This window comes from Onychostruthus taczanowskii, unplaced genomic scaffold (genome assembly GCF_017590055.1).
Source record: "Onychostruthus taczanowskii isolate IOZ18803 unplaced genomic scaffold, ASM1759005v1 scaffold46, whole genome shotgun sequence".
In the NCBI taxonomy this organism is placed as follows: Eukaryota; Metazoa; Chordata; class Aves; order Passeriformes; family Passeridae; genus Onychostruthus; species Onychostruthus taczanowskii.
This window is the reverse complement of record NW_024502125.1, coordinates 6,069,813-6,084,003: the sequence shown is the minus strand read 5'-3', so window position 1 is coordinate 6,084,003 and position 14,191 is coordinate 6,069,813. Positions and strand designations below refer to the sequence as shown.

At 39.7% G+C, this 14,191-nt stretch overlaps 1 protein-coding gene across 1 annotated transcript in view; it reads left to right on the top strand.

The window, feature by feature from the left end:
- The window catches only part of IQGAP2 (IQ motif containing GTPase activating protein 2), a 122,828-nt gene that overhangs the window by 62,008 nt on the left and 46,629 nt on the right, over positions 1-14,191 (top strand). The window contains exons 3-8 of the mRNA XM_041414630.1: positions 1,494-1,650; positions 2,785-2,862; positions 4,600-4,676; positions 9,169-9,236; positions 9,572-9,685; positions 13,965-14,143. Coding sequence (XP_041270564.1) covers positions 1,494-1,650; positions 2,785-2,862; positions 4,600-4,676; positions 9,169-9,236; positions 9,572-9,685; positions 13,965-14,143 — 673 coding nt within the window. The remainder of the gene's footprint in view (positions 1-1,493; positions 1,651-2,784; positions 2,863-4,599; positions 4,677-9,168; positions 9,237-9,571; positions 9,686-13,964; positions 14,144-14,191) is intronic.

Here is a 14,191-nt window from a genome sequence, read left to right as displayed (position 1 = left end):
ACTAAAGCAGCTTTTATACTGCACAATACTGTTCTCGTAATGACACTCACTTAGTGCAGTTCTATGTGCTATTGTGTCGAATTTATGGATGTTGTTTTCCTGAAGAGCTATTTGGATAGTCTGTGCTTCAGTGAAACAACTTTTTGTATGTCCTGTAACACATCCAAAAGTGGAATGGAGTAGAACATTAGAGTTTTAATGTGAAACAAAATGATGTAGTGAGCTTTCTTCTTCTACATGGTGGAGTGAAAACTGGCTCATTTCCAACCTGGCTCAAAGATTTCTGGTTTTTGAAGTCACCCCTATGGAGGTGATGTTAGATTTGTAATGCTGTCTTGCTTACAGTGGTGCTGCCTTAGTGACAGTAAGCAAAATGAACTAATGTCTTCAACTTTATACTTGCCCTTCAGTTTTCTTATTTGTATTGATATTAATGTCCTAAAAGCACGAGAGTTTGACTAAGCAAATAAAAAATAACACTGTGAAGAACTAAGCAGACTTAAAGCTCTTGTAATGTGATTTAGCTGCTGGAAATAAGAATAATATCACAGGGCCAAAGCACTTAGACCACCAATGTAAGGAACTTCTGCTTCAGTGATTAAGAGACAAATCTTTCTTGGAAATGCTTTGGAAGCAATTTCTCTTGCCTACTCAATATAAACATACTGGATAATATGGTTTTATGTCTGTGATTGGCCTTCTGAACTGGTTATGTATTCAATTAATACCGTTTTCTGTGTAGAACCATGTCTATCACATCTTAAATCTCAAACGCATAACTAGTTTAGTTAAACTTGGAGTTTAGTTAATCCTCCGACCTTGGAGCATTTAGTCACTGTCACTAACAAGAAGCCATGTTTCAACCTGCTTACTGCCAGGCAGACCTCAAATGTGTAAATTACCTTGGGCTTTTCCACAAAATCCCCACTCATCCCTCCAGCACCAGTACTGTGTTTCTTGGGTGAGAGTGGAGAGCTCCCATGCAGGAGGAGGATAATCTGTAGGAGTGTTCTGTACTGAGCTGGGCACTGCTTGAGGTTGTGTTGCACAGCATATTGGCTACAGGAGCCTGCCTCGCCCAGAACACTGCTGTCCTTGATGCTCATGAGGTTCACCACTGGCATAGAAATCACAGAAGTTTTTTGAAATACAGACATCAATAATACACAACACTCCGTGTTTTTTTCTAGTTTTCAGCTTTAATTACTGTTTATTCAAAAGCGTAGTACTGTTCAAAATATTTGAGTTAGACCCCCTGAGGTGTGAATGCTTCAAAGCATGCTGCTTGCTTATTGATGCTTTACAATCACAGATATGACCCTCTACTCATTTTGGTATGCCATGTGAATGAATGTGAGAATTTTCTCCTTAGCCCTTGTCCTTTTCTGTTATAATAACATTGTGGTGGTGACATTTAAAGTATGATAGCTGTAGGCAAAAGCTGTAACTCCTATTAAAACCCAAATAAGAATGTTTTTCAAATGTCTCTGTAGATGGATGGAGGTTTGCTTGGACGAAGAGCTGCCCCCAACTACGGAACTGGAAGAAGGCTTAAGAAATGGTGTTTACCTTGCCAAGCTTGCAAAATTCTTTGCACCTAATGTGGTGTCAGACAAAAAGATCTATGATGTGGAGCAGGCACGCTACAAGGTAATAGCTTTCTCAGTTCTCTCACCAGGATGACAAAACCCAGCAGTGTTTTTCTTCCAGCTCTTAAAGATTCCCAAGCATGGCTGGTTAGATTTCTGTATCTTTCTTTTCAGACTGTAGGGACTTGATAGAAGATGCACAGCTGTAGGAAGCTTGTATGATAATTAGAAATATTCTACCCTTAGAAAAAAATGTTTTGGTGTTGCTTCAGGTTTTTAAAGCTGCACAAATTACACTTCTGGCTCCAAGGACATTGTGAGCTTTTCAACTTATAAAGTTATTTCTCATTAGAAATAGAAGTCAAAACAATTTGACAAATATTTCAAACTTTCTTCATTTTGTGTGGAAGCATATTTGAAATTCACCTCGTTAGATCTGTGTTTGTTTTAACAACTTTAACAACAAGAAGCCAAAAACAAGCTACCAGTAACTGAGCTTAGCTTGTTCCCTGTGCAGGCTTTTGTTAGCTCCAAGAGCCTCGATAATACAAAGATATGTACATACATGTACAGTAGTTCCACTAAGGAATGCATTATCTCAACATGCAGAGGGGGCAGAAAAAAATTATGGTTAAGAATTCCAGTTACACTTAAATGTTTCTCCTGAAAATCTCAAAAATTTGAGAGAGTCCTTTTTCCCTTTACCCTAAAATATAAAATTGAAAATAAAATAAAAAATACTGCATTCTTATGCTGCTTGCATAGACTTTAGGGAGGGGAGGGTCATGTATTCAGGTAGAACTGAAGATTTCCAAGACTTCCTTATCTGTTCTTCATGGTAGTGCTGAGCAGTATTACTACTTCTGTATTTTGGCTCCTTTTCTTTGACATCCAGCCTCCACTCCCAAAGAATACTGAAGGACTGTACAAATATCTACTTCAATCACAGTCCACCCTGGTGGTACAAATCTGGCTTATGTAACATGAAAGAATGAGCTGAACTCAGCGTGGAGCTGTTTATGTGTTAGGATGCTTCATTAGCAAAATTGAAGCTGTTACACTTTGGTTTCTGGGTTCAAATAAGGGAAAATTCTGTGAACTCTACTTCAGGATATAAAACTGGGAAATAATAGGAGGATCAATAAGTAGAGAATTTCCTTAATGTGACTTTCATAATCTTCTATGTTTTCAATAGAGATCTGGCCTTCATTTTCGACACACTGACAACACTGTGCAGTGGTTAAGAGCAATGGAGTCCATTGGTCTGCCTAAGGTAAGCCTTCATATTTCAATAAAGAATTTAAATAAAATCATTGGCTCAAATCATTGTCTCACTGAGATCCCCTTTCTTCTGCTTGAGCATAAACAGTTCTCTATAGTAAGTCTAGGGGGAAGGAGTAATTCAAAAAACAAATCTGAGGAGAATGTAATGTGGAAAGCAGTGGGAGTGTCAGTCCTGTGTTGCTGCTGGCAGTGTGTGTGGGCTGAGGCAGGGACGCTAGCAGTGCTTGAGCTAGCTCAAACACTTGATATCTTACTGCTAATACAGTCTCTGTTGGGGGCCTAGAAGGAATACGGTTTAAAACAGAAAACTTAAATATTTGCTTCCTTTAGGTTACCTCTTCGCATCGTGACTCTTGCTGCCTCCTCCTCTTACTGTGCGTGCCAGTTTCTCTGCTTCTACCCTGTTCCCAGACTGTTCTTGCACCCTTCAGTGCATCTGCGTGACTGTGCTGCTGCTCTTCTCCCACCAGCTGCTTTCTTGGGTCACCTCTTATATTTACCTTCCTCCTTGCGGGTCTTCACTTGTCATCTCCCCCCTCTGCTGCAGTTTCTGGGCACCAGTGAGTCTATTTTGAATGAAAATCCTTTAAGAAAGGGCTGTGTACAAACACCTGTGCCGTGTGTTTGTCCATTCTGGCAGCCACACACAGGCCGAGGTGAGCGGGGCACCTGGGTGCCCACAGGACCTGCCTGAGGCACTGTGGGCAGGCACAGCGGGGATGCTCAGGCAGCTCCTTGAAGGGCTGGATGGACCAAGGGTCAGCTGCTGTAGGCAAACTCTCTTCAGGTGCCCACAACCAAAAAAGGGCACTCATGACCGCCAGAATGCCATCAGAAATGCCAGAGAGACGGGAAGGGGTCCTGCACTTTCCAGGTCAGGCGTTTTTTTTCCAGTTGAGTCCTTCAGCCCTCTGTTGAGCTGGCTGATTTCCACCCTGCTATCTCGCCTCTGAAAGATTGTGTTTCTGTCGTAAAGGATGGTCATGGCCAAAAGCTTTCCCAATTCTCCCTCACAAAGCTGTTTTGAGCAAATGATGAAGAGGGCACTGTGCTCCTGACTTACTCAGTCTGGTTCTATTAACCATGGGACAGTGCAGCCCTGAGTGACCAGCCGGGGCTGGAAGCATGCTGCCAACTCTCACGGTTAACTAAGTCTTTTTATTATATTTTTGTGGAGAAACAGTGTTTAGTGACTGGGACCAAGGCCAGGAACAAATTAGTGGTACAACCAGAACTGGAACTTATGATGTGACTTCTTGGCTAAATTGCTTAATATGCTTCTCTCTAAATATCTTCCTTTGCAAATGATGTATTCACAAAGTTAAGGGTGCTGGCAATTAGAATTATGCATTTTTAAACCATACTTGATAGGTTTGGTTTGTAATGAGGCTTTGCAAATTGTAACTGCATTCCAGGTTTTGGGTGTCTGTAAAGGACAAGCATTACTGGCTGAGCTTATGCCAAAGGACATTTTCTAAAAATCTTGTTGAAATGCTGCCTGCTCATCTTCCTTTTCCCCCCTCTTATTAAGTAGCTTTTATGCTTTATTTAGCTCTTCCTTATGAAAATTATTGATTAAGTTAAAATAACATCAGAAGAGATGTGACTCATAGCTGTATAAAAGTAACAGCTGAAATTCTGTAAATTTAAGCTGTGGTTCTGCAGAGTAAATGTTTCTGCTCAGTAATAAATCTTTTCTTTTAACTGTGTGCTCTTTGCTTTTTAGATCTTTTATCCAGAGACTACGGATGTCTATGATCGGAAAAACATCCCTAGGATGATATACTGCATTCACGCTCTAAGGTAACTGCTGACAGGAGTAAAAGTCATAGTAGCTGCCAAAGTTTGGAGTGTAAGTCTTGAAATGGTTTTAGGACAACCAGTATATCAAAATCGGTCAGAATTTTCAAGTTCTTAGTTTTAAGTTGGAGACGAAAGTTGAACTTTGTCAAGTCTGTTGGACAAATAACTTTCAAAATACATACTTCAACAGAAATCAAACAAATTAACAGAAACTTAGCAAAACATTAGTACAACCATAGAACAGATATGCTGATCAGAGTGAAAATAATGATGAACTAACATATATTTCTGTCCCAAAACTGAAGCAATTAATTACTGTATTCTGTGGTAATTCATGTAAAAATGATACATTCTCAAAGACTTCAAAATTCTGAAGTCAAAAAACTTGACTTCTAATGTAAAGTCAGAGAGGCTTTGACTACAACATTGAAAGTAGTGATTAATTTTTTTTGTGTTCTGCCTTAAGCGTTTTTTTATGTTTAGCACAAAAACATCTGCCCTGTGGTGCTCCTGGTGTGAGGATAGTGTTGTTGGCAGACATCTCCACCCCCCTGTGGCTTTTCTAGTTAATTTCTTGCACATAGAGACCTTTAAATATTTTTGGCACTAATCTTTAACAGAACAGAATTAACTCACACTCCAAACTTTCTTCCCTGTTTCTAATGGTGTTCAAAGGCACATCAGCTGCTCCAGGGCTATAAGACAGAAACTATTCAATACATGCTTTATTGAAACTTTTTTAGGGTTAATCCTTGAAGTCATGTGCCCACTCTTGCATTCTGGGATGTGCACTTACTCCCAGTAAACAGGACTTACCACTGAAGTTCACTGCATTTGCTTAACATGCCAGGTGTTCATACTTGACAGCCCAGTATATTTTTGCTATCTTTGACAAGAGTTGCCCCTTGAAATTATTGTACTTCATGTACTGTTAACTGGGAATTGACACCAGGACTATTTGAGGGTGGTTCTTGCCTTTAAGTTGGTAGTGCAGTCTGTTCTGACAGCAAGTGTCTTGTGTAAGCTTGAAGTGATCTCCTAGAGAGAATCTGTGGGGCTACAACCTAAACCAGGTCAGCCTGACTCAGTGGGCTGTGTGCCCCCCACTCCCCAGCTGTGTTATGCACTAGCTCTAACACTTTGCAGGAGGTGCAAGAACACATTTAATTTTAATATTTGCTCTGTCATGTATGTAGGACATTGTTAACTCTGGATTTGAATGCTACGTAAACAACAGCTCCATCAAATATCTTCTTAGTATCTGCCTTATCATTGCAATGGCAATACCTCTTATCCTGAACTGAGGTTTACAGTGGATTGACCTATGGTAAAAATTTTCCTTTCTCCGTCTTGGCATGCCCCAGGATTTATGCAGTACCAGAATTAGTCTGTGTTGTCTCAGCTTTCACTTCCAAGTCTGTCCTGTTTAAATTACTTTTTCTTGATGCATATCAGCACAAAGCTCCAACTCTGTACCTCTGTACTTATTATGTTTTTGGGGTTTTTTTAGTGCTATTATTTTATAAATGGACTTTATATCAAATGTGCCATACTGAAGGAGGGAATAGGCCTGGAATGCTTTTATTTATGATGCTTTCCCATGAGATTGTAGGCCCCTGTGCCTGCATCCTGTGCAGGATGTAAGAACAGAAGAAACAATGATTGTGCTTTATTTCTATACCTTTCCCTAAAATGCATACCAGCAGTCCTTCACTTTAGTCTTTCAAATCAAACTTCAATCTCAGTGTTGAATGTCACGCAAGCCACATTGAAAGCTGTTTGGTAAAGAACAGAATTAAGCACAGCATGCTTTGCTTGGCCAGCATTGCTCCCAGGTGGATTGGCACCAGAGGAATGCTGGGCTGTATCTGAAATGTATATTTGACATCTGAATTAATATATTTTGCAGGAAAAGTCATTGGCTGTTTATTGTTTTGCTGATCTTTTGCTGCTAGAAGGCCTGAAGATAGATGGGTACTCTAAGCATGATGGTTTAAATATAGTTTTAGGGTGTGTCCTGATTACAGTCTGAAATTAAGACCATTGCACATAAAGCATGTGGGATGACTTGTGCTGTCAAACACAACACTGCTCTGGTCAGGAAGGAGCTACATAGCAAACAATTTCTTATTATATTCCTGTTGAATGTAATTACTTCTTGGTTTTCCCTCACTTGAAGTATTCAAGTCAATACTTGAAACATCAATACTTGAAGTATTGACTGGGCTAAAGGCCAGGAAGAAATTAGTGGTAGAACTAGAACTGGAACTTCTGGTTCTGATCTGAAAAATACAAAGGCATAGATTCCATTACTTGCACTTTTCTTTCTTTTTTTTTTTTTTTTTTTTTTTTTTTTTTTTTTTTTTTTTTTTTTTTTGTGAAAGCAGATTTGGGTTTTTTCCTGCACTAAATGAGGTTAAGAACAGCTTCATTTAAATTAACATGCTAACAGTGATTCTTGTTCATAAATAGGAGTGCTTGGAGATATTTTTTCCCTGAAAAATTTAGTTTTCAAATTATCTTTACAAGAAGATCACTGCTATGTCTTAGACAAACTATCCCTCTAGAAGCTGGACTGCTTTAAAACATTGTTTTCCTAGGAAGCAGCAGAATAACAAGCATGCTGTAAAAGAAAAAAACATGCTATTTTCAGATCTGTTTTTCACAGCATGTTATATGTGAGCTAATCATAAAACAAGTCCTGGGAACATCTGCCTGATATGAGATGCAGTTCTGTGTGGGTGATGCGTTCTATTGAAAGGAGCCTCAGAACTGCTCTTTCTCCTTTGTTTCCCCTTGCTCCTGATGCCTTGAATTCAGTTTTCTTAACCACAAGGAGCCCTGCGTTTGACTTTGTGTGTTTTCTGAGGTTCAAGTTACACAACAAAAGCATTAAGCAAGCTGTTTCAAGTGAAATTATATGTTTACTCAGGGAAGTGTCTTTGTGCTCTCTGCAAGACTCGAAGAACATTTTCAGCACCATCTGGTGGTTAATAAGTTTATCCAGACAAAGGAGTAGAGGAAATACCACACATGGTTCAACATCCTTCTGGAAGTGCTGAACAGCAAAAAAAAAAAAAAATTCTTTAATGTTCATAGCACTCTTTCTTGTATCTTTTTGTTGTGGTTACCCAAAAAAGAGTCAGCACTGTCAGCTACTGATTTCCATAACTGTTTGTATGACACCCAGAATTTCAGACAGGATCATGTCTCTGTCTCAGACTTGGAGCAAAATCTTTCTTCACTCAGACTGGAAGGCAGACCATGGTAACGGAGGAACCCAGTTCTGTGTGCTTTTTTTCCCCCTGAAAAAGCTAATTTACATTTTAGACAGAATTGAAACATAAGAATGGTATCGGCAATGGTTTTGAGAGGCTGTAAAGGCTGGTTGACCTACCTGAAATCCTTTGTTGGGTTCATCCAGATGAGGGCAGGACAGAGGAGTAGCTGTGGCAGCATGGAAGATAAACGCTGATTCCACGTGCTCCTAAATACGTACAACAGCTACAAAATACATGCTTTGAAATGTCATCCCGTAATTTGCTAGTAGCAAAAAAATCCCATCTACAACAAAACACAGAAGGGAAATATGCTTCTCTGGAAACAAAACCCCTAAAACACAAAGCACATTTGCAATGAATGATGTTGGGGTGAAGTAAGTTTGAAAAAAGGTGAAAAACAATCCTTTTGAAAGAATGTGTTATTTAAGTATGTTTTTTAAAAAAATATCTTTTTATTCTTTCTTGCTTAACTCACTTGTTTATTGAATTTCACTGAAAAATTATAGAAACATCAGTCCTATGTAGATAAATACATGCCTTGTGTTTTGAAGCTACTGAGAAAATATGTATGTATTCAGCTGTTTTGTTTCCAATAGCACCCCAGAGCTCTAGGAATGAGTGAAGGTATTTTTCACGCTATAATGAAATTAATGTATAAGTTCTTGGATAGTACATTAAATCAACTTTATTATTTTTCCAAGAGTAAAATAGCTAGCAACACAAATATTTTGAGATGGTTTTGGGTGGACTTACAGGTCCTTGTTCCTCTACCCTTAGTAAGAAGGGTGCCAGTGATTTATGTGTTCTTCTGTTAGCAGTTACAGGGATGTAATTAACACAAGAAAAACCAGAACACAGATCCAAACATATAGCCTGCGCTAAAATGCTTTCAGATCTTGATTTTCCCCCAGTACTAGCTTTTGCATTTCTTTACCTGTCTTTCACTGAGGTTTTCTTTTGTTTATCCCCTGTGGCCTGAGATACACTGACAGTACCTGTCTCTTAGAGATGCTTCTTGGAAATAAAAGATTTCTCTTTTTGTAAGACTTAAACATACAGCATATAGAGAATTGAAGTGTCAATTTATTCTGTATTGCCACATGTAAGTCAAGGGTTGAAGGACAAGCTTCATATAAGTGCTTTTCTTTTGTACAGAAAGCAAACTTCTCAACCGCATGCAGAACTTTAAAGCCTAATTTTCTTCTTTGCAGTTTGTATCTCTTCAAACTAGGACTAGCTCCACAAATCCAGGACCTTCTGGGAAAAGTAGACTTCACAGGTAAAAAGATGCTTATCTAATCATATGCTAGATGGTTTTTCACTGCAAATCTGCAAACATTGTACATATTTTCTATTATGGCCTCTCTCCTCTGACAACATTGTTACAAACACATAAAAATAAACAGGTGGGAGGCTGTGCAGGCGGGAGGGAGTTCTCACTGAATACTTGTCATATCTTAGAGTCCTTCAAAACGGGGAGGAAAACTGCTCAGAAACCCTGCTCAGAAGCACTTTCAGAAACATTTTTGTCATACAATAATGTATGATTATTCATACTGAAATCGTCATGCTTCTGTTCTGACAATATTTCGGGGTTCTTTTTTGTCTGAACAGAGGAAGAAATCAGCAACATGCGGAAGGAGCTAGAGAAATATGGTATACAGATGCCATCTTTCAGTAAAATTGGTGGGATACTGGCCAGTGAATTGTCAGTGGACGAAGCTGCCTGTAAGTGTGACTCTGGTTCTGTTGTCTACCAAATGCTTTGGCAGAATGCTAACAGCATATTTTCTGTGCTCTCATTCTCTTAGTTTGCCACCTCTTGAGAGCTAGAAAGTTCACTACCACATTGCTTCATTGTTACAAGGACTCTTCAAAATTGCAGTCTGAGGTTTTTTGGTATCTCCATTGACCCATAAGAAGTGATACCAAAAGCAAAGATTTCTCACCATTTTTTTTGTTTTGTTTTTCTGTTTTGGTTTGGGTTTTCTTTGTTTTTGTTTTTTATGTTTAATGTTTTTTGGCAGGTAGTCCTCCTCTAGAATGATGGATTGATCTCTGTGCGTGCCTCTGCACCTTATGAGTACAATGAAAAACATGATTCCTTCTCTGTGCCTCCTCTTTTTATTTTTTGCCTTTTGCAGTTTTCCTAAAATACCCAAACAGGTTGCGGCAAGGACAAGTCACTGTTCCAGACAGACAACTCTCCCACATATGGTGTTGTATGTTAGGAACTTGGCTCCATGGGTACCCACTGCATGGTAGAACCCTGCAAGAGGGTAGGCCCTGCTGGATAATTAGGGTTCTTTTGAGTCTATCTTGAACAGCTTCCATTCAAAAACAATTAGACTTTTTTTCTGCTGCTCATACCTATTCATGTGTAAGTCTGGGTGTTTTTCTTTATGTCACTTTTTTTTTTTTTTTTTTTTTTTTGGTGTAATGAAGTGATACATTATAAAAAAAATTGCTTGAATTTAAATGATGTGAAATCAAGTGTGTTACCTTAAACCAACACTTGAGCTCTAGTTATTTTAAGATCCTAGTCTTTTCAGAAGGGTAAATTGAGGAACAGAAGGGTTGTCTTTACTACTTTCTTCAACCCTGCAAAATGGCAAGCTGATTCACAATATTACTTAGTGTGCTGAAATTTTCAGAGCCTAACTTAAAATGTACTTGATGTTAATTCACATTTTCTGTGTTGTATATTTTGAAGCCTGCTTAATATATGCATGCTTCACCAAAGCTAGATCTTAAAATACTGCCTTTTGAACTGGCAGTTTTTTAGCAGATTTTTAGATATTTAGTGACTACCAAGCACTTTTTCAGGGAGTTCCCTCCACTGAAGATGAAAGGGCTTCCTCCCCTGAAGATGAAACATCCTTCACTGAAAGCCTTATTATAGTGGTAGGGCTTCCTTTAACTTGTGAAGTGTTTTCAGCCTTACAAAAGCAGGGTTTCCTGATGCAGGTTCTGTCCCTCTGAGCAAGGATTGTGCTGTAGATAACATGCTCTGCCCCATGACAGGAAACATCTGCTGTGGGAACCTTCACACACTAGTGGTTGGATGATGGAGATCCTGACAAAGGAAGGGGTCTACCATCCTTCTTCCTAAGTGGGGTATGAAAAAGAAGATAAAAAAGTGGAACAACTGCTGATGACTCCTACTCTGCTGCCAGCAATAGTATAAGTCAGCATGAGAAGAATAAGTTGAGGTGTTGTCACAGAGAGCTTATTCTGCAAGGAAATGTCTCTCTTATTCCAAGCTTCTAGCCTGCTCTTTCAAGTCCAGTCAGGCTTCTCATTGGTTCTCTTGGTAGATGGGTTCACATCTACCAATATCCTAATCTTGAATGCATCTTTGGACTGCTTTTTGCTGGCTCCATTTAGGTTACTGAAGCCTCTTACACAAATGTGGAAGAGATAACACCCTTCCTATGTATTTTGTTATATGAGGATCTTTGGATCATATATATGTTTAAGCACAGTTTTCTTAGTCCCTTGGAGTGGATATGGATGTGCACAGAGCCACAGAATGCCTCAGGCAGGAAGGGACCCATATGGACAATTGAGTAGAAGTTTTTGATCTGCACAGGATTACCTAAAACTAAACCATACAGCTAACAGCACTGTCCATCTGCTCCTTGAACTCTGTCAGGTTTGATGCTGTGACCATTTGCCTGGAGAGCCTGTTCCAGTGACCTACCACCCTCTCAATGAAAAACCTTTTCATCATGTTCAGTGTGAACTTTGTCTTTTCACAAAGTTCAAGGACAAATGAAACTAGTGTGCTTCTCTGCTTGTATCTTCTCCATCATGCTAGCTGCTTCTACTGCCCAGCTGTATTCTGCTGAGCTAGAGTGAAACAATTTTAGAACAACCTTCTGGCATGAGCTCAGTGTTAAGCAATGGATTATCCACCAACAGCTATGCAAGTTCCAGTAGCTGCCATCTCTGAGGGGTCTCTGAGTTTCACTTCATCCTTCATTTGCCCCTGTTGAGTGTTCAGTGATATGATCATTTGTCTGACTTCCCTTAATTTGTACAATCCTTTTTTTTCCTAAAATCTCAAATATGAAGCATCTCTACTTTCTTTCATAAAGTGAGAGAAATTAAAGTCTTTTAGACTCAGATATTTACACCTTCAGTTAAACTTAATCTAAACCTCTTTTACTGCATGCTTTTCTTCACTTTAGCAGCACAATGCAGGGCCAAGTAGAAAGTAAGTACTGACAAAGTAAGGAAAGATGGTCATTGTGTTTTCCTTTCACACATCTCCTTGATGGCATGAAAGTAAATCCTAGGCAAGCTGCTGTGCTGATAAATGGGGAGCTGCACTGTTCCTCCTCTGGGATATGATCTAGATACAGAGTTTTCAGGAATTTTACATTTTGTGTAGTAAAGTCTGTAAAATAATTGATATTAATGTTCCACCAGACAGGCACTGGGGTCTCTTCGTGGCATGAAGGTCCAGATAAAGTGCCGCTCTAGTGCAAGTCCTTCATCTAGACTGATCTTAGGCCCAAATGTGTTCAGGGAGTAACTGGGAGAGGTGTTAGCTACTACTAGTTAGCTACTACTCTACATCAAATTCAGCTGTAAGTGAATTTTGAATTTGTACACTCATGCAAATTTACGTGTGAAAAAGCATGAGCTTTTGTGACTCTTAAATTCTTGGTGTCAACTGTTTGTTTAGTAGATAAGGTTATTTTTTTTTTCTCTAAGGAAAGGCTTAACACTTAAGCTGATCAGTGAGTCCTATGGCACTCTTTTCACTTTTTCCTGTGTTTTGAGGACCCTGTAAAGCCTGCTGAATGGTTTTTGCCTCTGTTTGAACTCTGCTGTCTTGTGACTTTGCAGGGGACAGGAGGAGGGACCATTACGTCAGGGTGTCTCATGTGCAGCTGTGGGTTCATGTAGATCTGGATGTGCAAAGAAGTATCTCAGGGAGGCTCAAATGTGATGTGCAGGAAGGGTCTTAAATGTGTTTTTCCAGAGGCTAAGTTTAATGGAGCTTCAATTTCCTTATTCTTGTGCAGCATCTCTCAGATATACTCAGTTCAGACAGTACTTTTATATGGACACACATAGCTTTAAGGTAAAAACTACCAAAAATACTTTCAATTCCTACATGTAATTACTATCTAAATAAAATAGGACTTGAATGATAAAATGTAACTCATGTTTTATTTTCTGTCAGTACAATATTAACCATATCATGGTTTAACCTCAGCCAGCAGCCAAGCCCCACACAGTCCCTCACTCACTCCCCAACCAGCAAGATCAGAAGGGTAAAAGCTGGAGAACTCACGTGCTAAGAAGACAGTTTAATAGGGAAAGCAAAGGCCACACACACAAGCAAAACAAACCAAGGAATTAATTCAGTGCGTCCCATGAGCAGGCAGGTGTTCAGCCATCTCCACGAAGAGTCGAGCCCCATCACATATGATGGTGACTTGGGAATACACACTCCATTACTACAGATGTCCCCCTCTTCATTCTTTCCCCCACTTTATACACTGAATTTGGTGCCACAGGGTCTGGAATATCCCTCTGGTCAGTTTGGGTCACTGTCCTGGCTGCATCTCCTCCCAACCTGCCAAGCACCCCCAGTCCCCTTCCCAGTGTGGCAGTACCAAAAGCAGAAAAGTCTTTGGCTTTGTGCCAGCCCTGCCCAGCAATAACAAAATCATCTCTGTGTTACCAACTCTGTGTTCAGCACAAACCCAAAACACAGCCCCGTGCCAGCCACTGAGAAGAAAATTCACTCTACCCCAGCTGAAACCAGCACACCCCTGTTTGGGGGAAGTGTGAACATGGAACAGACAGCATTGTACCACCTTTGAGTAAACATGGAGTTCTGCAGTCTAGAGGAAAAATGGAGTGGAATGTTCAAATCTGTAAATTATTGAACGTAAATCCAACACTCCTTTGAAATAAATCAGAAGAAACAGTGACAGCTTTGACTTTTTTTTCTTCCTGAGGTTTAGGGCTGTGCTTTCAATTCTAGTGCACGCAGCTGTAATAGCAATCAACGAAGCCGTCGAGAAGGGAATAGCTGAGCAAACCATTGTGACCCTGAGGAACCCAAATGCAATGCTGCTCAACGTGGATGAGGAACTGGCGCAGGACTATCAGAATGAACTCTTTGATGCTAAAAGGAAGAAAGAATCAAATGCAAGACTCAAGGTAGTGGTGTTTTATTTGTACTCCTAATGCACATGTTTCTTCATGTTC